Source organism: Dendrobates tinctorius, unplaced genomic scaffold (genome assembly GCF_039654945.1).
Source record: "Dendrobates tinctorius isolate UK_male_01 unplaced genomic scaffold, ASM3965494v1 ptg000103l, whole genome shotgun sequence".
Lineage (NCBI taxonomy): Eukaryota > Metazoa > Chordata > Amphibia > Anura > Dendrobatidae > Dendrobates > Dendrobates tinctorius.
In genome coordinates, this window is record NW_027361771.1 from 39,220,062 (window position 1) to 39,247,751 (window position 27,690).

At 43.2% G+C, this 27,690-nt stretch overlaps 1 protein-coding gene across 1 annotated transcript in view; it reads right to left on the minus strand.

The window, feature by feature from the left end:
- The window catches only part of LOC141100063 (anthrax toxin receptor 1-like), a 108,809-nt gene that overhangs the window by 66,844 nt on the left and 14,275 nt on the right, over positions 1-27,690 (minus strand). Inside the window, exons 2-5 of the mRNA XM_073588257.1 lie at positions 9,001-9,072; positions 7,267-7,338; positions 6,760-6,841; positions 4,353-4,386 (exon numbers count right to left, since the gene is read on the minus strand). Of these exons, the coding sequence (XP_073444358.1) occupies positions 4,353-4,386; positions 6,760-6,841; positions 7,267-7,338; positions 9,001-9,072 (260 nt within the window). The remainder of the gene's footprint in view (positions 1-4,352; positions 4,387-6,759; positions 6,842-7,266; positions 7,339-9,000; positions 9,073-27,690) is intronic.

The following is a 27,690-nucleotide window of genomic DNA, read 5'->3' on the forward strand; positions in this document are numbered from 1 at the left end:
TTAACGCATAGAAGTCCATGTTTCATGATAGTGAGCGGGATTTCCCATCTATGAGCTACAAATTAGGAGCAGACCTACGTCCGTGCAGTCCATTCATTGAACAGGGGCCGCGGGGGAGAGGGGGCCCCTCCAGCACTGCATGGCTAATTATTTCAAATTAGCCATGTGGAGCGCCACGGAGCCGAGGCGCAAGAAGGAGAGCAGCGCTGCGGGTCCTGAGGAGAGCCATGAGGTGAGATCAGCGTCAGTGCTGTGCTGCGCTGCCGCTGTGGGGTAGGAGAGGACGAGACAGACTGACTGTCACTCAATGTGCGTGTGGCGCCGGCTGGATGGTGGCTGCAGCCACAGGTCAGTGTGTGTCTGTCTGTGAAGTCACTGTGTGCCATGCCCCTGCCCATAACTAAATGCTGCAGCTCAGGAATGTGCGGACAGTGTGGATGGATCCTCTTGGTCAGGCCTGCCCTGCCTGCTCCAGGTAAGAGTACCAGAGCTGAGCGGGACTGAGGGACTGGGACCAAGGCAGACATGATTTTGGGGGGCTCCTGGGGGAGAACTGAAGCATGGCAGGCATGATTTTAGGGGGCTCCGTCCTGGGGGAGAACTGAAGCATGGCCTGGATGCTCATGAATGGGGGGCCCCTGGCCTGGGGAGAAGCATGGCCTGGCTGCTCATGAATGGGGGGCCCTGGCCTGGGGAGAACTTGAAGCATGGCCTGGCTGCTCATGAATGGGGGGGCCCCTGGCATGGGGAGAAGCATGGCCTGGCTGCTCATGAATGGGGGGGCCCCTGGCCTGGGGAGTAGCATGGCCTTGGCTGCTCATGAATGAGGGGGCCCCTGGGGAGAAGCATGGTTGCTCATGAATGGGGGGGCCCTGGGGGAGATGCTTGGCTGTTCATGAATGGGGCGGCTCATGGGGGGAAAAGAAACATGAATCGGGCGGCCCACATAGGGGGAGAAGCAGCATAAACTGGGGGGGCCACATGGGGAGAAGCAGCATAACCTGGGGGGGGCACATAGGGCGGGAAGCACTATGCCAAAAGTAGACCGCATATGGGGGAGAGCATTATGAAACAAAGGGAAATGGGGGTGCCTATATATATTACCTGGAGGCTGTCTTGGGCTATATATGTTATTTAGAGGCTATGCTGGGCTGTATATATTACCTGGACGCTGTTTTGGGCTGTATATATAACCTGAAGGCTATGCTGGACTGTATCTATTACCTTAAAGCTATGCTGGACTGTATATATTCCCTGGAGTGGAGGCTATGCTTGGCTATATATATCACCTGGAGGCTATGCTGGGCTGTATATATTACCTGAAGGCTGTGCTGGGCTATATATATTAACTGGAGGCTGTGCTGTGCTGTATATATTACCTGGAGTCTGTGCTGGGCACTGTATATATTACCTGAAGGCTGTTGCTGGACTGTATATATTAACTGGAGGCTATGCTGGGCTGTATATGTTATTTGGATGCTGTGCTGGGCTGTATATATTAACTGAAGGCTATCCTGGGCTGTATACCATATTTTATTTGGAGGCTGTGCTGGGCTGTATATATTAACAACTAGAGGCAATGCTGGGCTAGTGGGATATATATGTTATTTGGAGGCTGTGCTGGCCTGTATATATAATTTGGAGGCTGCAACTGGCAAATAATTAATACAGCCCAGCAGCACCCTACAGATATTATATCCAGCCCTGCATAGCCTCAATATTAGATATACAGTATATTTACAGTGGGGAAAATCTGCAGCAAAAATTGACATGGTGTAGATTTTCCCACTCTAAAAAATGCAGCATATCCACTGTATATTTTAGTGGCACCATGTAACGCGGATTTAGCACAACTGCACTTGCCGCTGCCGGCCTCAAGCCCGATAAAGAATGAATGGGGCTTGCCGGATCGGTGCCACAAGTCGCCCGTTAGGTGGCAGAGGTGCGGAAGTTACATAACTTTGTTGCCCTATGAAGGGCGGGGGGGAGGCCTGAAAGATTTCTTGCACAGGGGCCCACTACAGTCTGTGTCCGCCCCTGCTACAAATACATATAAATAATGGGTGTCCAATGACATAAACAGCTCCAATACATCCATATTGTAGTGTATAGATCAGTTTGATCTACATATTATGATATACCATATATTATATATCTATACTGATAGTGCATGCAACCCTGAAGTGGTCATCTAAAGGTGGAGTGCACCTTTAAATCTGTACTTTACATGTATTTTGGATTGATAATGGCGGAGGACGTCCTATATGACAGTGCTTCCACTGTTCCCCTAGAACCATCATTTCACAGATCGATTAATTTAATTTCCTTTTGGATTTCTATGTTTCTAGCATAATTCATGATTACTGATATGGCTCACACTATTTTCCTCTGAGTACACCGTTATCATCTTAAGTATCTGTGATTAGTGAAATGTTCATGCTGTATGTTTAGTTTGAGTATTCTAAGTATAGTTATATTTTTATATTGTCTTTATTGTATGTGCACAATATTATATTTGAAGATAAAAACTGGAAACAAATGGGTTAATCTGCGCTGCCGTTGAAGAAAAATGAAGATACATTACTTCTTCATTGGGATAAACCACGATATCATGATGAAGAAGTTGGAAAACCTTGAAACGCGTTGACAAACCACTTACATTTGGATAATACGGCTCTTCATTCTTCTTCAATGGCAGCACAGATTAATCCAATTGTTTCCAGTTTTTACCTTATGTATCTCTTTGTGTGTCTGCAGCAGCCTTAAAGGGGTATTCCCATCTCCAAGATCCTATCCCAGTATGTAGTAGGTGAAGCAATAATATTAGGAAATACCTCCAATTAGAGAAGTAGTATAGTTCTTCTGATTCGCTATGTCGCTCACCCCATGTGCAGGGCATTGCAGTAGCTTAGGTATCCATGGTTATGACCACACATGTAGTGGCAGTTAGTTGCTTGTTGTCGTAACCATGGATATCTAAACTACTGCAATGCCATGCAACAAAGTAAATCAGAAGAACTATACTACATTTCTAATTGGAGATATTTGATAATATTATTATTATTACACCTACTACATATTAGGATAGGACTTTGGAGATGGGAATACCCTTTTAAACACAACCATACCAGGTGAGCACCACTGTGCATGTTCTCTTAACAACTTTAACCCAGATAAGACCCTATTTGCGCTCCAGTGTTCATCATTTAAAAATGATATTGCACAGAGTTGTTATTATTATTATTATTTGATTTATTATTATTATTTGATAATTATGTAAAGCTTAATTAAATGGGGTTGTACATGTATGATTTTTTTTATGCTGATGTGCTATGTGAAAATAAACATAGCTGTAACATGTCTTCAATAAAGCACATGTGTAATCAAAAGAGTCTAGTCAGCACTTATTGCTCATGTCTAGGGATGGCGACCCATGTGCATATAGGAAATGAAGACTAGCATTCACTTTTCACAAGAATACAGCCCATGTGACCGCTGCTGCCAATTACTGGGCTCAGCAGTTTTGACCAAACTACCCTGGCATCACCAGAGAAACAAGCAATTGGCTGCAGCGGTCATGTATGGTATATCTGCAACATCACCACTGTCAAGAAAGACTGGAGTCACGGGGAAGTGTCGCTGGAGCAATGGGAGGTGAGTAACAGCTACGTTTCTTTTCTTTAACATACAAGAAGCACCTAAGAATACAAAAAAATCAAACATGGAAAACCCCTTTAGTTCTTTTGGTTATTAAGTTCTATTAAAATAATCACCAACTAGCCTACATTTCCAAGTGTGCTACAGTATTATTGTATACTAATAGTGTTTATTGAGCACCTCATTGCTTTTAATTTACAATTCACCCCAGAGGAAGCCACAGCCTGCGGCGAAACACATGGGGATCCTACCTACCACATCCCTGTCAGTCCTTCTTGTGTGTATTAGGTATAATTTTATGTGTCTGTGTCATCTTATGGTGTACTAATATTAATTATTGAGTACTTCACTGTCTGAAGTTTACAATTGATCAGTGAGGAAACCACAGGAAGCAGCAAAATGTGTGACATTCTCATAGAAACACATTAAGCTGTCACACTTCGGTCAGGAGACCATTGTCTGTCACTGCATTGGGGTTCGTTCTCAGACTGATTTGTACAGACATCTGAAAGCTCCCTGAAATTACTACTTTTGTCTCATAAGTTGCATAAATACATTTTTCTTCTACATATGCACTGTTTATTTTGTCTTTTTAGTGCTAGACATTAGCAATTGTGGTTCTTTTTTTCTTGATTGTATGTATTTTTGTATAACCATTTATAGTAAATAGGGCATAATAGATACCAATAACTTACTTCCACCATTCTCCAGGTTGATCTGCTCGTTCGCCTGTGAAAAATACTCAGTATCAGCCGTGATGTCAAAATACATGAGTGAACAACTAGAAACATTTTTTTAATTAGTACTGTTCATGCCTTCTTGACGATTATGGCGTGAAAATAGGAGTGAATTCTAGGAGACGTTGAGACTTTATTTGTAGCAAATATAAACTAACCAGTTTATATTTCATCTGTCAGTCCTAAGCTGTCTACAATATCTATATATAAAGTATATTCATGCTGAGTAGAGTGATACCTTGATAGTTGTGATCTGATGTTTTATTCCAGAGAAATCCACATACACAGAACAGTAGAACTGTCACAATTGTCACAAAACAAACAGATTTTCTGCAGCTCTCACAGCTTCGCTGTATTGTAACACTATTGCAAACCTGTCTGCCTGTGAGATAGAAGCTGAAGCTGAGAGGAACCTACAGATGTGTCAGTTGTACCCACACACAGCTCTGCAGTGAGATCAGGAGAGCAGAGACCATTCATTACATATCATACCACAAGCACTGTGAGAAAATTCAGTGCTTGCGATGATCTCCTAAAGGTCACCGCAGTTCATCGGGCCACTAACAGTGAAGTGTGGGAACGCAGCTTCAATGACCGGCGGTGACCTCTATAACAACACTGCCCATCACTGAATCTGTGCTCACAACACCTCATTGAATCCTGCTCTTCAGCCTGGATGGTCGCATCTTGGCACCGTCTAGGTTATAAAGCAGTTATCGCTGAGATGGATTACAGAATGAGGGACATGGTTGTTTATTATTTTTCTATTTTTACAGGGGGACAAGGGCTTCAATGGAATGGGTGTAAGTTGAGAATAGGGTTGTTTATTTTTTCCTGTTTTACAGGGGACAAGAGCTTCAATGGAAAAGGCGTAAGGTGAGTATAACTGTGTTTTTTATTTTTAGATAAATGTGTTAAACCAGGTGTTTTGTATTATTTAAAGTAAAGGACTTTATTCTTGCTGTGTTTATATTTACAATATGACTATGGGGTTAGTAATAGATAGGCATCCTATAGACGCCTGTCCATTACTAACTTCTGGGCTTGATGCAACCTGACAATACAAAGGTGACATCAACCCCCTCAGCCCTATTACCCCACTTGCCACCGCCAAAGGGTAAGTGGGAAGGGCGATGCTAAGAGACATATTTGGCACATCTTATGGATGCACCATTTTGGGAAGGTTGACAGTTGATGTTGGTAACCTGGTGGGGGGGGATATCTCTGACCCCTTCCCAGGCTATTAATATCAAACCACAGCAGTCTGTTTAGTCTTCGCTGGTTTGAATTTATAGGGAGACCCTATGTTATTGTTTTTTCTGGGGTTCCCGGTAAATTCACCAGGAAAGGCTAAGCCAACAGCTGTCAGCTGTTATGAATAGCCTGGGAACCTTATGGGGTATTGTCCCTTGTCCTTCATTAACATCAGCCCACAGCCGTGGGCTTTCCTTCTGCTGGTTATCAAAATTGGTGAGAGCCCACATGTTTTTTTCCCATTTAATTATTTATTTTCACAGGAGGTACACACCATGGATTGAATACAACTCTTATCGTAATGATGAGAGCTGTCATCAGCAGTCAGGCGGAGCCTGGGAACAGTGCAAACTGTATCGTTAGTTCCCAGGCGCCGGTACGTGTCACGTGTATGGCACACAAATGTAACACACAGACATATGGTCAGCAAACATGGACACACGGACTGCACAAGGATGTCACATACATATACACGGACATGGATCTCACCAGAACTGGTTTTCCCTGTACAGAAATCACCAGGTCGTGTGAAGGAGACCTTAAAGGGAATCTGTTACCCCTTTTTTCGAATATGAGCTGCCGACACCAACATCAGGGGCTTATCTACAGCATTCTGTAATGCTGTTGAAAAGCCCCCGATGTAACCTGAAAGAGAAGAAAAAGGAGTTATATTATACTCACCCAGGGGCGTTCCGGGTCTGGTTTTGGTCTGATGGGTGTAGCAGTCTGCTCCGGAGCCTACCATCTTCTAACGATGACAGGGCAGAGCAGTGCGCCTGTGCCAGAGCCACGACAGGAAGGAAAGAAGAGGACGGCATTGTATGAAGACGGGAGGTGCTGGACCGGACGGCAACACCCATCGGACTGGCCCGGACGCAGGGGTGAGTATAATCTAACTCTTTTTCTTATCTTTCAGGTTACATCGGGGGCTTATCTACAGCATTACAGAATGCTGTAGATAAGCCCCTGATGTTGGTGCCGGCAGCTCATATTTGAAAAAAGGGGAGACAGATTCCCTTTAACCAACTTTGTTATATGTGCATTAGATCTTATTATGAGCCAAATTGTACCAATTTGACAAAGTTTAAGTTTAAAAAACAGCTTAAGTTACCATTTTGAAACCTTCATGCATAAAAGTGTCACCTCCAGGTGCCTCGTTATAAAGCTTCTGGAGACCTTTACGTATAAGATCTCTGTGAAGGACATAAAAACAACCACAATGAATGGTAACAATCAGCACAAGGTGCATTTTTATTGATTTTTTTTTAAAACGGAACCCACCAATAATCATTTAGTAAACACAAAACAGAATTATGGCAGGAAAGAACATTTTGTATCCCACATCATTTCACCACGTGGAAGTCTTTGACCCAATGTTTCCCCCCCTTGCAGAACTTCTGCTAAGACATATTGACCCATAAACAAAGTCTGAAGTGCATAGCTCCTACTTTGTGAAATAAAACATCAATCAAAGCAAATTTCAGTTTTTAGGTTCCACAGAACCGAAGGATAACATTAAACCCATTTTAGTAGTAAATCTCACACCGCCAACCAAAAATTCTGTAAAATCAGTGTCTATGAATGGATGTATTGCTCCGCAATCACAGCAGTGCTTTACCTTTTCTCAGTCAACTTCATGATTGTTGTAGCCCGGGAGGAGAAGACAATGAACGACATCCTTAGCATTGGACTGTATCAAACACAAAGATTCATAAAATCAGGGAAATCCAGTGAATGCATGAATTATGCACAATATCTACAATACACAATAATATGCAAAGTACTGTATTAACAGAGAATTGACAATATACTATCACAGCCTCTTTCTGAGAAAGTGAGGAGAGATGAATACAGAGCCTTATTTATGAGGATAGTGACTGTTGTTATCATATAGCTTTATATATTTGTCCGTCAGTACAAAACAACTGCCATTAACTCGCACTCTGCTGATCTGACTCAGTCTACACAGCAAAGCTGACAAGTGAGATCTGAGAGACAGGAAATGTCTGCCTATAATATTGGCTATAGTTTAAAAAACAAGCAAAAAAATTTCAACAAATATAGTTATAATAAAAACATGATCATATTATTATATGTATGCATCCTAAGAGTTAAACATGTCTTCCTTCCACAGTGATGTCAGATGAGAATTTCTGAAAAAAGTGCTCTTCCAGCTGGAATAGCTCTGTCGTTCTCACAGATTAATTGATCCCATGTGGATATATTGTGGTAAATGGAAAACATTCTACCTTTGTCACACAGAAGTTACTATATACTGGACCTTTTTATGGCCAGGGGAGTTGGACAAAGCGTTAACGGACACGATATGATACTTGGGAACAGCATTGAGCACGATAAACCTGCTGTCTATACAAGTAGGAATATCTATCGGCCTTATCTTTTTACAACAGTTAGCTCAAGAAGTATGTTTGAATGTTAGCCCTAGGGTAACAATTATTGGAGAAGAATCATATGGAAAGCCTAATTAAAAAGATACACCTTTATTTAATATCTAAAACCCACCAGTGTGTTTCTCTTTGTGGAGAGCACGTACCACCTCTTGGTGGGTTTTAGATAATAAATAAAGATTGATCTTTTTAAATTAGGGTTTGCAACAGTTAAATCCCATAGAAACAAAAACAAGTGGCAGACCAATGCATAAGAAATTGTAAAACCTTTAATTTTTCCATACAAATTGTCAGAATTTCATCTAAGGCTAGAGCTATGCATAGCAAGTATAGTACAAGTACAAAGTAAACTAAGTAAAAGTGCAAGCACAGCAATACCAAAAGGGAGCGCTGGGCCGAATGTCCACATGGGCGTCAGGACTTAACTTTTAAGTGCTCTTAGCACGCTCCTGCAAGGGAACATAGGGGCAAATGTAACAGGATCAGATGTTTATTTTCATCAGCTAGGTTGCAAACAAGGTGTTAGGACTATGTTCATATTACATTTTGACCATAAGTCAGTGGCTCTGTGGTGGTTTCTGTTTGAAACCCTGAAAAACAGCATTAGGGAGGAACCCCCAACATGGCCATTTACTTTATTGAGGCAGAGTCTAGCCTCCATTTCAGCAGTGTCCGAAAGTGTTGGGGGTTAGGCCTAAATCTTAGCCACATACCCACTAACCCGTGTCAAAAGTGCAATATTAACATAACCTAAAGCCCATTTGCTATAGTTCCATCTCCAAAGGAAACCCGACATGCCCAACATTGTCCTACATTTTCTTATTTCTCCACATTACAGTAGAAATATGGACTGAGATTATGAAAAATTCTAGCTTGGAGGATGAGAAAGGTGAGTGGATCACTAGTAGACACTGTATGTATGATCGCAGGTTATTCATACATACCTTGTGAATTTTTCAGTAAGACTTTCAACAAAGTGGTAAATTTCATGCCAGTGGTTCTTCACACTCCCGGACCTGTGGAAAATACCATAAGAAGATCAATCAATGGTCATTAGGCTAGGGCCACACTACTGATTTTCTCTCATCCAAGAAAATTGGGCCGAGTATGCTAATCACACTCTGATCAAACTCTGATCAGATTTTGATCACAGCGTGATCCAAGTTTCTCGGATGTGGAGTATAAGAAAAAAAATCTCCATGCACTCCATTCTGTCATCCAAGTGTGGTCCAGATGTTCCATGGACCAATAGAAATGAATGGCTGAGTAAAATCCTGCAATCGATGCTGCAATTTTTACCTTTACATGGAGGTTTGTAATACTACAGTGAGTAGTGAGGGGCTCATACATATGGATGGTTGTAATACTACAGTGAGTAGTGAGGGGCTCATACATATGGATGGTTGTAATACTACAGTGAGTAGTGAGGGGCTCATACATATGGATGGTTGTAATACTACAGTGAGTAGTGAGGGGCTCATACATATGGATGGTTGTAATACTACAGTGAGTAGTGAGGGGCTCATACATATGGATGGTTGTAATACTACAGTGAGTAGTGAGGGGCTCAAACATATGGATGGTTGCAATACTACAGTGAGTAGTGAGGGGCTCATACATATGGATGGTTGTAATACTGCTGTGAGTAGTGAGGGGCTCATACATATGGATGGTTGTAATACTACAGTGAGTAGTGAGGGGCTCATACATATGGATGGTTGTAATACTACAGTGAGTAGTGAGGGGCTCATACATATGGATGGTTGCAATACTACAGTGAGTAGTGAGGGGCTCATACATATGGATGGTTGTAATACTACAGTGAGTAGTGAGGGGCTCATACATATGGATGGTTGCAATACTACAGTGAGTAGTGAGGGGCTCATACATATGGATGGTTGTAATAGTGCTGTGAGTAGTGAGGGGCTCATACATATGGATGGTTGTAATACTACAGTGAGTAGTGAGGGGCTCATACATATGGATGGTTGTAATACTACAGTGAGTAGTGAGGGGGTCATACATATGGATGGTTGCAATACAACAGTGAGTAGTGAGGGGCTCATACATATGGATGGTTGTAATACTACAGTGAGTAGTGAGGGGCTCATACATATGGATGGTTGTAATACTGCTGTGAGTAGTGAGGGGCTCATACATATGGATGGTTGTAATACTACAGTGAGTAGTGAGGGGCTCATACATATGGATGGTTGTAATACTACAGTGAGTAGTGAGGGGCTCATACATATGGATGGTTGCAATACTACAGTGAGTAGTGAGGGGCTCATACATATGGATGGTTGTAATACTACAGTGAGTAGTGAGGGGCTCATACATATGGATGGTTGCAATACTACAGTGAGTAGTGAGGGGCTCATACATATGGATGGTTGTAATACTGCTGTGAGTAGTGAGGGGCTCATACATATGGATGGTTGTAATACTACAGTGAGTAGTGAGGGGCTCATACATATGGATGGTTGTAATACTACAGTGAGTAGTGAGGGGCTCATACATATGGATGGTTGTAATACTACAGTGAGTAGTGAGGGGCTCATACATATGGATGGTTGCAATACTACAGTGAGTAGTGAGGGGCTCATACATATGGATAATTGTAATACTGCTGTGAGTAGTGGGGTGCTCATACATATGGATGGTTGTAATACTACAGTGAGTAGTAAGGGGCTCATACATATGGTTGGTTGTAATACTGCTGTGAGTAGTGAGGGGCTCATACATATGGATGGTTGTAATACTACAGTGAGTAGTGAGGGGCTCATACATATGGATAGTTGTAATACTACAGTGAGTAGTGAGGGGCTCATACATATGGAAGGTTGTAATACTACAGTGAGTAGTGAGGGGCTCATACATATGGATAATTGTAATACTGCTGTGAGTAGTGGGGTGCTCATACATATGGATAATTGTAATACTACAGTGAGTAGTGAGGGGCTCATACATATGGATGGTTGTAATACTGCTGTGAGTAGTGAGGGGCTCATACATATGGATGGTTGTAATACTACAGTGAGTAGTGAGGGCTCATACATATGGATGGTTGTAATACTACAGTGAGTAGTGAGGGGCTCATACATATGGATGGTTGTAATACTACAGTGAGTAGTGAGGGGCTCATACATATGGATGGTTGTAATACTACAGTGAGTAGTGAGGGGATCATACATATGGATGGTTGCAATACAACAGTGAGTAGTGAGGGGCTCATACATATGGATGGTTGCAATACAACAGTGAGTAGTGAGGGGCTCATACATATGGATGGTTGTAATACTACAGTGAGTAGTGAGGGGCTCATACATATGGATGGTTGTAATACTGCTGTGAGTAGTGAGGGGCTCATACATATGGATGGTTGTAATACTACAGTGAGTAGTGAGGGGCTCATACATATGGATGGTTGTAATACTACAGTGAGTAGTGAGGGGCTCATACATATGGATGGTTGTAATACTACAGTGAGTAGTGAGGGGCTCATACATATGGATGGTTGCAATACAACAGTGAGTAGTGAGGGGCTCATACATATGGATGGTTGCAATACAACAGTGAGTAGTGAGGGGCTCATACATATGGATGGTTGTAATACTACAGTGAGTAGTGAGGGGCTCATACATATGGATGGTTGTAATACTACAGTGAGTAGTGAGGGGCTCATACATATGGATGGTTGTAATACTACAGTGAGTAGTGAGGGGCTCATACATATGGATGGTTGTAATACTACAGTGAGTAGTGAGGGGCTCATACATATGGATGGTTGCAATACAACAGTGAGTAGTGAGGGGCTCATACATATCGATGGTTGTAATACTACAGTGAGTAGTGAGGGGCTCATACATATGGATGGTTGTAATACTACAGTGAGTAGTGAGGGGCTCATACATATGGATGGTTGTAATACTACAGTGAGTAGTGAGGGGCTCATACATATGGATGGTTGTAATACTACAGTGAGTCATGAGGGGCTCATACATATGGATGGTTGTAATACTGCTGTGAGTAGTGAGGGGCTCATACATATGGATGGTTGTAATACTACAGTGAGTAGTGAGGGGCTCATACATATGGATGGTTGCAATACTACAGTGAGTAGTGAGGGGCTCATACATATGGATAATTGTAATACTGCTGTGAGTAGTGGGGTGCTCATACATATGGATGGTTGCAATACTACAGTGAGTAGTGAGGGGCTCATACATATGGATAATTGTAATACTGCTGTGAGTAGTGGGGTGCTCATACATATGGATGGTTGTAATACTACAGTGAGTAGTAAGGGGCTCATACATATGGATGGTTGTAATACTGCTGTGAGAAGTGAGGGGCTCATACATATGGATGGTTGTAATACTACAGTGAGTAGTGAGGGGCTCATACATATGGATGGTTGTAACACTACAGTGAGTAGTGAGGGGCTCATACATATGGATGGTTGTAATACTACAGTGAGTAGTGAGGGGCTCATACATATGGATGGTTGTAATACTACAGAGAGTAGTGAGGGGCTCATACATATGGATGGTTGTAATACTACAGTGAGTAGTGAGGGGCTCATACATATGGATGGTTGTAATACTACAGTGAGTAGTGAGGGGCTCATACATATGGATGGTTGCAATACTACAGTGAGTAGTGAGGGGCTCATACATATGGATGGTTGTAATACTGCTGTGAGTAGTGAGGGGCTCATACATATGGATGGTTGTAATACTACAGTGAGTAGTGAGGGGCTCATACATATGGATGGTTGTAATACTACAGTGAGTAGTGAGGGGCTCATACATATGGATGGTTGCAATACTACAGTGAGTAGTGAGGGGCTCATACATATGGATGGTTGTAATACTACAGTGAGTAGTGAGGGGCTCATACATATGGATGGTTGCAATACTACAGTGAGTAGTGAGGGGCTCATACATATGGATGGTTGTAATACTGCTGTGAGTAGTGAGGGGCTCATACATATGGATGATTGTAATACTACAGTGAGTAGTGAGGGGCTCATACATATGGATGGTTGTAATACTACAGTGAGTAGTGAGGGGGTCATACATATGGATGGTTGCAATACAACAGTGAGTAGTGAGGGGCTCATACATATGGATGGTTGTAATACTGCTGTGAGTAGTGAGGGGCTCATACATATGGATGGTTGTAATACTACAGTGAGTAGTGAGGGGCTCATACATATGGATGGTTGCAATACTACAGTGAGTAGTGAGGGGCTCATACATATGGATGGTTGTAATACTACAGTGAGTAGTGAGGGGCTCATACATATGGATGGTTGCAATACTACAGTGAGTAGTGAGGGGCTCATACATATGGATGGTTGTAATACTGCTGTGAGTAGTGAGGGGCTCATACATATGGATGGTTGTAATACTACAGTGAGTAGTGAGGGGCTCATACATATGGATGGTTGTAATACTACAGTGAGTAGTGAGGGGCTCATACATATGGATGGTTGCAATACTACAGTGAGTAGTGAGGGGCTCATACATATGGATAATTGTAATACTGCTGTGAGTAGTGGGGTGCTCATACATATGGATAATTGTAATACTACAGTGAGTAGTGAGGGGCTCATACATATGGATGGTTGTAATACTACAGTGAGTAGTGAGGGGCTCATACATATGGATAGTTGTAATACTACAGTGAGTAGTGAGGGGCTCATACATATGGATGGTTGCAATACTACAGTGAGTAGTGAGGGGCTCATACATATGGATAATTGTAATACTGCTGTGAGTAGTGGGGTGCTCATACATATGGATAATTGTAATACTACAGTGAGTAGTGAGGGGCTCATACATATGGATGGTTGTAATACTACAGTGAGTAGTGAGGGGCTCATACATATGGATGGTTGTAATACTGCTGTGAGTAGTGAGGGGCTCATACATATGGATGGTTGCAATACTACAGTGAGTAGTGAGGGGCTCATACATATGGATAATTGTAATACTGCTGTGAGTAGTGGGGTGCTCATACATATGGATAATTGTAATACTACAGTGAGTAGTGAGGGGCTCATACATATGGATGGTTGTAATACTACAGTGAGTAGTGAGGGGCTCATACATATGGATGGTTGTAATACTACAGTGAGTAGTGAGGGGCTCATACATATGGATAATTGTAATACTGCTGTGAGTAGTGGGGTGCTCATACATATGGATAATTGTAATACTACAGTGAGTAGTGAGGGGCTCATACATATGGATGGTTGTAATACTGCTGTGAGTAGTGAGGGGCTCATACATATGGATGGTTGTAATACTACAGTGAGTAGTGAGGTGCTCATACATATGGATGGTTGTAATACTACAGTGAGTAGTGAGGGGCTCATACATATGGATGGTTGCAATACTACAGTGAGTAGTGAGGGGCTCATACATATGGATGGTTGTAATACTACAGTGAGTAGTGAGGGGCTCATACATATGAATAGTTGTAATACTACAGTGAGTAGTGAGGGGCTCATACATATGGATGGTTGCAATACTACAGTGAGTAGTGAGGGGCTCATACATATGGATAATTGTAATACTGCTGTGAGTAGTGGGGTGCTCATACATATGGATAATTGTAATACTACAGTGAGTAGTGAGGGGCTCATACATATGGATGGTTGTAATACTACAGTGAGTAGTGAGGGGCTCATACATATGGATGGTTGTAATACTACAGTGAGTAGTGAGGGGCTCATACATATGGATGGTTGCAATACTACAGTGAGTAGTGAGGGGCTCATACATATGGATAATTGTAATACTGCTGTGAGTAGTGGGGTGCTCATACATATGGATAATTGTAATACTACAGTGAGTAGTGAGGGGCTCATACATATGGATGGTTGTAATACTACAGTGAGTAGTGAGGGGCTCATACATATGGATGGTTGTAATACTACAGTGAGTAGTGTGGGGCTCATACATATGGATAATTGTAATACTGCTGTGAGTAGTGGGGTGCTCATACATATGGATAATTGTAATACTACAGTGAGTAGTGAGGGGCTCATACATATGGATGGTTGTAATACTGCTGTGAGTAGTGAGGGGCTCATACATATGGATGGTTGTAATACTACAGTGAGTAGTGAGGGGCTCATACATATGGATGGTTGTAATACTGCTGTGAGTAGTGGGGTGCTCATACATATGGATAATTGTAATACTACAGTGAGTAGTGAGGGGCTCATACATATGGATGGTTGTAATACTGCTGTGAGTAGTGGGGTGCTCATACATATGGATAATTGTAATACTACAGTGAGTAGTGAGGGGCTCATACATATGGATGGTTGTAATACTGCTGTGAGTAGTGAGGGGCTCATACATATGGATGGTTGTAATACTACAGTGAGTAGTGAGGGCTCATACATATGGATGGTTGTAATACTACAGTGAGTAGTGAGGGGCTCATACATATGGATGGTTGTAATACTACAGTGAGTAGTGAGGGGCTCATACATATGGATGGTTGTAATACTACAGTGAGTAGTGAGGGGCTCATACATATGGATGGTTGCAATACAACAGTGAGTAGTGAGGGGCTCATACATATGGATGGTTGCAATACAACAGTGAGTAGTGAGGGGCTCATACATATGGATGGTTGTAATACTACAGTGAGTAGTGAGGGGCTCATACATATGGATGGTTGTAAAACTGCTGTGAGTAGTGAGGGGCTCATACATATGGATGGTTGTAATACTACAGTGAGTAGTGAGGGGCTCATACATATGGATGGTTGTAATACTACAGTGAGTAGTGAGGGGCTCATACATATGGATGGTTGTAATACTACAGTGAGTAGTGAGGGGCTCATACATATGGATGGTTGCAATACAACAGTGAGTAGTGAGGGGCTCATACATATGGATGGTTGTAATACTACAGTGAGTAGTGAGGGGCTCATACATATGGATGGTTGCAATACAACAGTGAGTAGTGAGGGGCTCATACATATGGATGGTTGTAATACTGCTGTGAGTAGTGAGGGGCTCATACATATGGATGGTTGTAATACTACAGTGAGTAGTGAGGGGCTCATACATATGGATGGTTGTAATACTACAGTGAGTAGTGAGGGGGTCATACATATGGATGGTTGCAATACAACAGTGAGTAGTGAGGGGCTCATACATATGGATGGTTGTAATACTACAGTGAGTAGTGAGGGGCTCATACATATGGATGGTTGTAATACTGCTGTGAGTAGTGAGGGGCTCATACATATGGATGGTTGTAATACTACAGTGAGTAGTGAGGGGCTCATACATATGGATGGTTGTAATACTACAGTGAGTAGTGAGGGGCTCATACATATGGATGGTTGCAATACTACAGTGAGTAGTGAGGGGCTCATACATATGGATGGTTGTAATACTACAGTGAGTAGTGAGGGGCTCATACATATGGATGGTTGCAATACTACAGTGAGTAGTGAGGGGCTCATACATATGGATGGTTGTAATACTGCTGTGAGTAGTGAGGGGCTCATACATATGGATGGTTGTAATACTACAGTGAGTAGTGAGGGGCTCATACATATGGATGGTTGTAATACTACAGTGAGTAGTGAGGGGCTCATACATATGGATGGTTGTAATACTACAGTGAGTAGTGAGGGGCTCATACATATGGATGGTTGTAATACTACAGTGAGTAGTGAGGGGCTCATACATATGGATGGTTGCAATACTACAGTGAGTAGTGAGAGGCTCATACATATGGATAATTGTAATACTGCTGTGAGTAGTGGGGTGCTCATACATATGGATGGTTGTAATACTACAGTGAGTAGTAAGGGGCTCATACATATGGTTGGTTGTAATACTGCTGTGAGTAGTGAGGGGCTCATACATATGGATGGTTGTAATACTACAGTGAGTAGTGAGGGGCTCATACATATGGATAGTTGTAATACTACAGTGAGTAGTGAGGGGCTCATACATATGGATGGTTGTAATACTACAGTGAGTAGTAAGGGGCTCATACATATGGTTGGTTGTAATACTGCTGTGAGTAGTGAGGGGCTCATACATATGGATGGTTGTAATACTACAGTGAGTAGTGAGGGGCTCATACATATGGATGGTTGTAATACTACAGTGAGTAGTGAGGGGCTCATACATATGGATGGTTGTAATACTACAGTGAGTAGTGAGGGGCTCATACATATGGATGGTTGTAATACTACAGTGAGTAGTGAGGGGCTCATACATATGGATGGTTGCAATACTACAGTGAGTAGTGAGGGGCTCATACATATGGATAATTGTAATACTGCTGTGAGTAGTGGGGTGCTCATACATATGGATGGTTGTAATACTACAGTGAGTAGTAAGGGGCTCATACATATGGTTGGTTGTAATACTGCTGTGAGTAGTGAGGGGCTCATACATATGGATGGTTGTAATACTACAGTGAGTAGTGAGGGGCTCATACATATGGATAGTTGTAATACTACAGTGAGTAGTGAGGGGCTCATACATATGGATGGTTGTAATACTACAGTGAGTAGTGAGGGGCTCATACATATGGATGGTTGTAATACTACAGTGAGTAGTGAGGGGCTCATACATATGGATGGTTGTAATACTACAGTGAGTAGTGAGGGGCTCATACATATGGATGGTTGCAATACAACAGTGAGTAGTGAGGGGCTCATACATATGGATGGTTGTAATACTACAGTGAGTAGTGAGGGGCTCATACATATGGATGGTTGTAATACTACAGTGAGTAGTGAGGGGCTCATACATATGGATGGTTGCAATACAACAGTGAGTAGTGAGGGGCTCATACATATGGATGGTTGTAATACTACAGTGAGTAGTGAGGGGCTCATACATATGGATGGTTGTAATACTACAGTGAGTAGTGAGGGGCTCATACATATGGATGGTTGTAATACTACAGTGAGTAGTGAGGGGCTCATACATATGGATGGTTGTAATACTACAGTGAGTCATGAGGGGATCATACATATGGATGGTTGTAATACTGCTGTGAGTAGTGAGGGGCTCATACATATGGATGGTTGTAATACTGTAGTGAGCAGTGGGGTGCTCATACATATGGATGTTTGTAATATTCCAAAGAGTAGTGGGGTGCTCACACATATGGATGTTTGTAAAATTGTAATACTACAGTGAGTAGTGAGGGGCTCATACATATGGATGGTTGTAATACTGCTGTGAGTAGTGGGGTGCTCATGTAGGGAAGGTGACCTGACGGACGGACGGACCTGTCAGTATAGAGAAGGAAAGGTTTGCACAGTGCAGATAGTTGTCAGTTACTACAGGGGGAAACAGCTAGAAAAGTGTAGTGGACGTGCAGTACCTGGGTTGACCATTAGAGGGCAGGGAGGAGTGTGAGCAAAGGACTTGACATCAGCTTAGGGCTTAGGAAGCCGTTGGTCATGAGGGGCGGAGTTACAGGGAACCAGGAAGGGTATATATACTGAGGGAGGGTTCCAGAAAGTTCCAGTCCCCAGGGGGAGCTCAGGTGACAGGAGGACTACGACAGTTTGTGCACTCTGAGGAGAATTGAACCAGAGGGACTGAGGAGAGAGAACGTCAGGGGGGTGGTCCTAACAGGAAAGTACCGCAGAAGAGACGACACACCGGGTGTGGGACACCGTATTTGACACGACGCCTGACCAGTAAAATTGCTGTTGGTTTACGGGCCTAAGTCGGCCACAGTGACGGACCTGTCAAGAGCTTCAGTGAAGAAGGGACGGTACGTGCATGTACGTCCCTAGTGTGAAGGTACGGTGTGTAAACGGGCCCTAGAAACGAAGGGCCGAGAGGTGAAGAGAAATGCGGTGTACTGCAGAGGCCGTCAGGCTGACGGCGAGTGAAATAAACTTGGACCTGTTGCACCCAGAACCTGCCTCCATCTTGTCTCTGTTTTGTCTCTGCGCGGTAAGAGAGGGACCACCCCCCCAGTCCTCCCCACGGCCCTACACTCACACATATGGATGTTTGTAATACTGTAGAGAGCACTGGGGTGCTCATACATATGGATAATTGTAATACTGCTGTGAGTAGTGGGGTGCTCATACATATGGATGTTGATAATACTACACTGAGTAGTGGGGTGATGGGTGGTGGTAGATGTGGCTAGTAGTACATAACACACATTACATGTGTTATAATGTCATGAGCAAATGAGGCTCATTAGAACTCATGACGATCATCTGTTATCTCAGGGGGAAGTTTCAATTGGCCAAATAATTTCCTTGCAGTGACCACAAACGGAGACCTCTTTTAAATAAATGTCTGACATTGCAAACTATTAGTGTGTTGGAGAAGCTAGAGTCTAGCCACTAGTCTACTCCTTCTTTGCAGCTCCCCATAATCACTCTTCCTACTCTTTGCATTTTAATAGGATATATAGACAGAGAAAGTTTTTAAAAACTTACAGAAAGACACAAGAAAAGGTACAAAAAATTACAGAAACTTAAACATCATGCTGTTGTAGTTTATATTTGGGGCAGTTAACTCAACAATAATTTTGAAGCACCAGAGATGACAATGATCCATGTTGTTGCTTGACAGCGCTATCAAAACTGCATGTCTCAGTGGTGTGAATATGGAAAGAATTCGGTAATTATCACTCCAGACTGTCTGCAGACAGTAACAATATATTAGACACTTACTAAATATAGTATTTACAGCGTTCATCACATTGCTAAGTATTTCATACCTAGTACTTTCTTGTCTAAATTACATCTATGAAAATTTTAGGCACAAAGTATTGAACGTGACCAGCGGAGGCTCTGCGGTCTGTAGTTAGGTACCAACAGGGCCGGAATAGCCATCTGGCAATTCTGGCAAATGTGAGAAGGGCCTGTCTTGTCGTGGGCTGCCTTGTCTGCTACATTGTTATCAGAATCTGCATCCTCAAGAAACCCATACTGTTAACAGTTGTGAAAGAGCACAAAATCGCTGGCTCCATCATTTACCCTAGCAAGCCTCAGGATCATCTGTCTGTGATCAGAACCAACAGGGGATGTCGGTGGTGTAATGACGTTACTGCATCAAGCCGTTAGCATCCATTTTTCTTTTTGGGTGGGTTGTGGGTGACCATCACACTAGATTGGGTGCTGTTAGTTGGACCATCATAGTGTATAAGAGGCTGTGGGGTGAACCACCACACTATATATTGTTCAGTTGGGGGGACCATCATACTACATAGGGGGCTGTTGGGAGGACTGTCATACTATATGGCTGACTGTGAGGTGGAACGTCATACTATATAGGGGGCTATGAGATGAACCATCATACTATATGGAGGGCTGTTGGGGGTACCATCATACTTCACAGGAGCTGTGTGTTGTACCATCATAATATATAAGGAGTTGTGGAGCGTTGGAGGGACCACCATACTATATGGGGGACTGTGAGGTGGACCATCATACTATATAGGGGGCTGCAATGTTGAACATCATACTATATAGGAGGCTATGAGGTGAGTCATCATACTATATGGGAGTTGTTGGGGGTATCATCATACTATATAGGGGCTGTGAGGTGTAACATCATAATATATAAGGAGCTCTGATGTGAGCCATCATACTATACAGGGGCAGCGTGGGGACTGTCATACATTATCGGGGCTATGAGGGATCTATCATACTGTGTGGTGTGGCTGTGGGGGCACCATTTTACTGTGTAAGGTGGTTGTGGAGGACATCATACAGTGTGGGGAGGCTGTAGTGGAAATTATACTGTCTGGAGGTCTATGGGGTACATTATACTATGTTGGGGCTGTGGTGACCATCATAGTGTATGGGATGGTTATGAGGGCCATCATACTGTATGGTGGCTGTGGGGTCCTCACATTGTACGGGGGGCTTTGGTATACATCACCCTTTATATAGGAGCCTGTGCTGGACATAGTAACATAGTTAGCAAGGCTGAAAAAAGACATTTGTCCATCCAGTTCAGCCTATATTCCGTCAGAACAAATCCCCAGATCTACGTCCTTCTAAAGAACCTGATCACTGTAAGATACAATATAGTTATTCTCCAGGAAGACATCCAGGCCTCTCTTGAACCCCTCAACTGAGTTCGCCATCACCACCTTCTCAGGCAAGGAATTCCTGATTCTCACTGCCCTAACTGTAAAGAACCCTCTTCTATGTTGGTGGAAAAACCGTCTCTCCTCCAGATGCAGAGAATGCCCCCTTGTGACCGTCATCTTCCTTGGTATAAGCAGATCCTCGGAGAGATATTTGTATTGTCCCCTTATATACTTATACATGGTTATTAGATCGCCCCTCAGTGGTCTTTTTTCTAGACTAAATAATCCTAGTTTTTCTAGTCTCTCTGGGTATTGTAGTTCCCTCATCCCCTTTATTAATTTTGTTGCCCTCCTTTGTACCCGCTCTAGTTCCATTAGATCCTTCCTGAGCACCGGGCCAAAACTGTACACAATACTCCATGTGCGGTCTAACCAAAGATTTGTACAGAGGCAGTATAATTCTCTCATCATGTGTATCCAGACCTCTTAATGCACCCCATGATCCTGTTTGCCTTGGCAGACGCTGCCTGGCACTGGCTGCTCCAGGTAAGTTTATCATTAACTAGGATCCCCAAGTCCTTCTCCATGTCAGATTTACCCAATGGTTCCCCGTTCAGTGTGTAATGATGATACTGATTCCTGCTACCCATGTGTATAACCTTACATTTATCATTGTTTAACTGCATCTGCCACCTTTTGGCCCAAATTTCCAACTTATCCAGATCCATCTGTAGCAGAATACTATCTTCTCTTGTATTGATTGCTTTACATAGTTTTGTATCATCTAAAAGAATATCGATACTTTACTGTGTAAACCTTCTACTAGATTGTTAATAAATATGTTGAAGAGCATAGGTCCCAACACCGACCCCTGTGGTACCCCACTGGTCACAGCGACCCAGTTAGAGAACATACCATTTATAACCACCCTCTGCTTTCTATCACTAAGCCAGTTACTTAACCATTGACACACATTTTCCCCCAGACCGAGAGGTGCGGCTCAGGATGGACTGGAGTAGGAGTGCCGGACTGAAGTGTAGACTGTGAGGCTGGAACGTGGAGAGATGGCTGGAGCGGAACACCGGAGACAGGACTGGAGTAGGACTGTAGGAGTGTGGATAGCTGGATGGAGCAGGAACACCGGAGGCAGGACTGGAGTAGAATGGAACAGGAACACAGGAACAGGACCGGAGTAGGATGGAACAGGAACAGGACTGGAGTAGGATGGAACAGAAATGCTAGAGCAGAGCAGGAGCAGGAGGGAACAGGACTGGAGTAGGATGGAACAGGAACACAGGAACAGGACTGGAGTATACCGCAGGGAACACGGATGACAGGGTTGCGAGGCTGCTGCAGGAAACACCGAGGACGGCACCAAGAGGCTGCAGAGAGCACAGGAGGAAGCAGGGTCCAGTGTGCAAGGTAACACAACGATCAGGCACCTCCCTCAGGGGGAAACGGCCTGATGTGGCCCCGTCTGGTCTGCCATTGGTCCGAAGGTGCTTCCGGGTCAGGGCACAGCCGGAGCACAAGAAGCAGAAGGGAGGTGCGGCCGCGGCCTATGGCGCATGCACATTGCATGCAGAGATGGCGTAGGCCGCGAGCCCATCACGGGTGACCGCCGTGGCCGTCGGGTGGCGAGAGGCTGCGGCGTGGGGGCGGAGGCCGGGTGAGTATGCATAGACGGTGTGGGATCAGAGGCCGGGTGAGTATGTCGGAGCGGTGTAACACGTATTAAGTGCGGGAACGCAGTTTACTACGTTTGTGTACTAATTTACATAATGGTGAATCTTGTGACACAGCCAGAAGTACATGACACAGAAAGTGGAGGAAAACACAGAAAGAGGTTCCCTCCTATTTAATAAATTAATATTAATTTAAAAAAAAATAATGAGGGGTTCCCCTATAATTGTTAACCAGCCAGAGTAAAGCTGACTAATGGGACTGGTATTTCAGGCTGGTAAGGATCCAATATCCATGAACCTTACCAGCCTGATAATACCAGGCCGCAGCAGTCTGCTTACCTTGGATAGTTAACAAAAATAGTGGGATCCCCTCCAACACAGTGTGGGGTCCCTCTATTTTTGTTAACCAGCCAAGGAAAAAGCAGACAGCTGCAGCCTGATATTATCAGGCTGGTGAGGCCCATGGATTTTGGCCCTCACCAGCCTAAAAATAGCAGTCAGCAGCTACCCCACAATTGGCGCATCCAAAGATGCACCAATTGTGGCACTTTACCCGGCTCTCTCCAGTTGCCCTGTAGCGTGGGCAAGTGGGGTAATATTTGTGGGGTTGATGTCACCTTTGTATTGTCCAGTGACATCAAGCCCATGGACTAGTAATGGAGAAGCGTCTATAATACACCTATCCATTACTATATCCTATAGTTACATGGTAAATAAAGCCAGAATAAAGTCCTTTGATTGAAATAATGACAGACTCCTTTAATAATCTTAATTAAACCATACTTACTGCATTGCCTATTCCACCGAAGCCCTCATCTCCTGTAAGAGAAATAAAATAAAAAAGCAACAGTACACCATACCTGTCCGCCAAGAAGATATACATACTGTCCCACGACGAGTCCATCTCCGCTACATCTGGATGCCTTTGGCTGAATGGTGGCATTATGCCACCACTCAGCCTGACATCCAGACACAGCGGAGCTTGTAAATGACCACCGAAGATAACTCGGTCTCCGGCGGTCACATGCAGCAGTTCTCACGGTCAGCTGACTGGAGATAACCCTGGTGGTCACGTGCATGGCAGTTCTCGCGGCCAGCTGAGCTCATCGCGAGAACAGCAGTGGACGCGAATTTTCAGCTGTGTCACAAGGTAAGACATTATTTAAATTAGTTCACATGAGCAGTAAGCTGCATTCCCGCACTTAATACGCATGTGACTATAAAGATAATGCAGTTTTACCACATCTAATGATAGTGAATAGGTAATTTACGCAGCGGAGACTGAGTGTCTCCACAACATAAGTAGCCATGCTGCGGTCTGGAAAGATGAGCTGCATGTCCGTTTACGCAGGGAAGCCGTAGGTGTCTCTGAACACATAACGGAGTTGGAATTTCATGAAATCCCATCCACTATGCTGTAACATCTGGCTGCTGCGGGTTAGACGCTGCGGATGTACCCAGCGTCCAACCCACGGCGTTTACTGACCGTGGGAACATACCCTTAGTGTTAAATCGCATTTGTTAATTCCTCGAAATCCTATAAATTTGTTGAGGTAGATCCGTCTCATTGGTTTGTTTGGTAACAAATTGAAGGAGGTGCAGAGCCTGTTAAACTTACACTGGCCAGTTTTGAAACTGGATAGGTATATTGGAAGTTTGTACGCGTCAGTAAAATATCAAAAGAAAAGGAAACGAAAGGAAGGAACTTAAATGACTATCTGGTGCATAGTCATCTACCACTACAAGCACCAAGTACAACATGGATAAACAGAAGCAACTTTAAGGCTGTGTGCCCACGTTGCTTTTTTTTAAGCGTTTTTGATGCGTTTTTCGGGGTCAAACCGCATCAAAAACGCTTAAAAGAAGCATCCCATTCATTTTAATGCATTTTGGCCTTTTTGTGCCAATGGATGCGGTTTTTACCGCTAAGGAAATGCTTAGCGGAAAAAAAACGCATCAAAAATGCATGTTTTTTCCACAAAAAACGCACAAAAATTGCGGCAAAAAACGCGCGTTTTTTTCCGCGCGTTTTCTGGGAAGGAGACCCGTTTCCTGAGCGTTTAAAAACGATACTGTGGGCACATAGCTTAAAGTGGCATTCTCATCTCCAAGATCCTATCTCAATATGTAATAGGAGTAATAATAATAATATTAGCAAATACCTCCAAGTAGAAATGTAGTATAGGTTTTCTAATTCACTCTTTCCTCATGTGCAGGCATTACAGGACCTTAGAAGTTTATGAGTGCTATATCACAACTTATAGGCTGGTCAGAGCCGTAATATGGTTAAGGACAAGATGATCTAAACAACCCATGGCTTCGATTTATATTTTACTCAAAAAACTCAAACAATTCTCTACTTACTATTCAGACAAAAATTTGCAGAGATGAACTCTTTTTGGCAACGTAAACAAAACTTTGAGGTTTTTCAAACCAAGAAACTATGTGCAAAATTGCTTATCGGAAGAATCTGGGCTGGAGAGAAACAAGCAAACAGTAAAGCAAGTCTATCAAAAGCGGAGTTGTCAGCACTTCAATGTGGGGCTACAATGTTTGTGAAGGCCAACTCAGAAGGTGGTCCTAAAACTCCAAAGGTGACCAACAGCCATTTCTGGAAACCACCGCTTTTCAATACTAAGCCGACTACCCTATACTCAAACAATGTTCATCCACGCACAATTTACAATTAATATAAAAGACAATGCGCAACAACACTATTTTGTGCTCGATTAATGCCACCACTCACTGTTTAATAGTGTAGTTCACGACTAGATTAATACTGTAGTTTAGTGCTAAATTAATACTGTGATCCAGTACTTAATCTATAGTCTTACTAAAGCCATCATTCAGTCGTCCATTAGTCCCTTTATTCAATGCTCTAATACTTCTACAATTCATTGCATATTTAATACAGCCATTCAGTGCTCAATTAATAGCGCTATTGGGTCGTCAATTAATATGGTCAGCTAATAACTCCATTCATTTTTCAATTCATGTTTTCTATGAATGTTTCACATAAAGTTATTTCTTCGTTCATTAAGTACCTTCCAGAGAACATAAATTATAGTGTAGGCACGTTATTGATCACGTTGACCATGATGACCAGAATGAATTACAGTGTACAGATACTACGCAATGCTATCATTCTGCACTGAAAGTATGACCATTAGGTAATGAAGACATGGTCTTTGAAATTAATTGCAAATGTATTATATGGTAACAGAAAACCTTTGGGTAGAAGGTTTCGGAGTCTTATCTTCTGTTGATTCCACCACGATATAATGTGTTCTTCAGCAGTGTACAGTAACCATGGCAGCATACAGGGCTTAAAGAGGATGTCCACTACTTTTATATTGATGGCCTTCCTTTAGGATAGGTCATCAATGTCTGATCAGCCGGGGGTTTGGCACCCGGCCCATTAGCCGTTATCGGTGACGGCAGCTGCAGGCCGGAAGTACTTACTCTACTTGTAGTGGCTGCCGGAGGGTACTACATGTCCACCTCCTATACAAACCAATAGGAGGCGGATGTGCAGTAACAAACCCTGGCCACTACAAGTAGACGGCCAGCTCCGCAAGTAAGAACTTGCGCCCGGTGGCTACCACCACAGATAACAGCTGATTGGCGGGGGTACCAGGTGTCAGAACCCTGGCTGATCAGATGTTGATTACCTATCCTAAGGATAGGCTATCAGTGTAAAAGTAGTGGACATCCTCTTTAATAATACATGTACAGTGCCTAAGACCTGTGTGATATATTCAGGACTGGCTGAATACAAAGTGGGGCCCCAAATGCTAATATAATTGTACCACAGACAAGCTTACCGTATATCAGACCAAGTGTGATCTACTATATTGAAGTGGCTTGTTGGCTTATTTACTGGCCACTTGGATGGAGAATAAGGCTATGTGCACACGTAGCGGAACTCTCGCGGAAGTTACCGCGAGAATTCCGGAATTCCATTCCGCGGGAAAATCGCATTTTAAATTCCCGCGATTTTCCCACGGAAAAACTAGCGATTTGCAAGCGTAATTAGCTTGCAGAATGCTAGCGTTTTCCAAGCGATCTGGAGCATCGCTTGGAGAACTGATTGACAGGTTAGTCACACTCGTCAAACATAGTGTTTGACAAGTGTGACCAACTTTTTACTACTAAGGCTGCCTATGTGGCATCAGTAGCAAAAGATAGGATGTAAAAAATAATTAAAAAAATAAAAAATATTGTTATTCTCACCTTCTGGAGTCCTGCGCAGCCTTCCCGCCTCTCTCCACGCTCCCGCTACCAGAAATCCTTTGCAAGAATGACAGCGAGACGTTGCGCTCCCGCCCTGTTTTCCCGCTGCAGTTTTCCATGCAGTGTACAGTACCATGTTATCCTATGGAAAACAAAAACCACTGTGCACATGCTGCGGAAAATTCCGCGTGGAAACACTGCAGCTATTCCATTATAGGAATCCGCAGGTGTAAAAACGCAGGCCAAATCCACAGGAAATCCGCAGGCATTTTGACCTGCGGATTCTGCAGATTCCGCGTGGAAAAATCCGCACACGAATCTGCAATGTGTGCACATACCCTTAAGCTTGGAGGCCCTTTTGCAGATGGAGGACTAGTCTTTCCCTTCCCAAGGCCCAGCATAACAGTGTTATATAATGCTGCCATCATGTGTCACTGCAAACATGTATACTGTATGGACCAGACAATGCCTGCCTCATTCAATACCATAAGATATGTGCCAACTTATTTCTGCCCAAATAATATGATCATACAGTGAAAAACATCTAAAACACTTTTTCATTGAAATCAATGGTGGTCACAAGCCTCAGGTGCAGGTTATCTGTGGCTCTAACTTTTCCAACCACATAGGACGTGTGCCC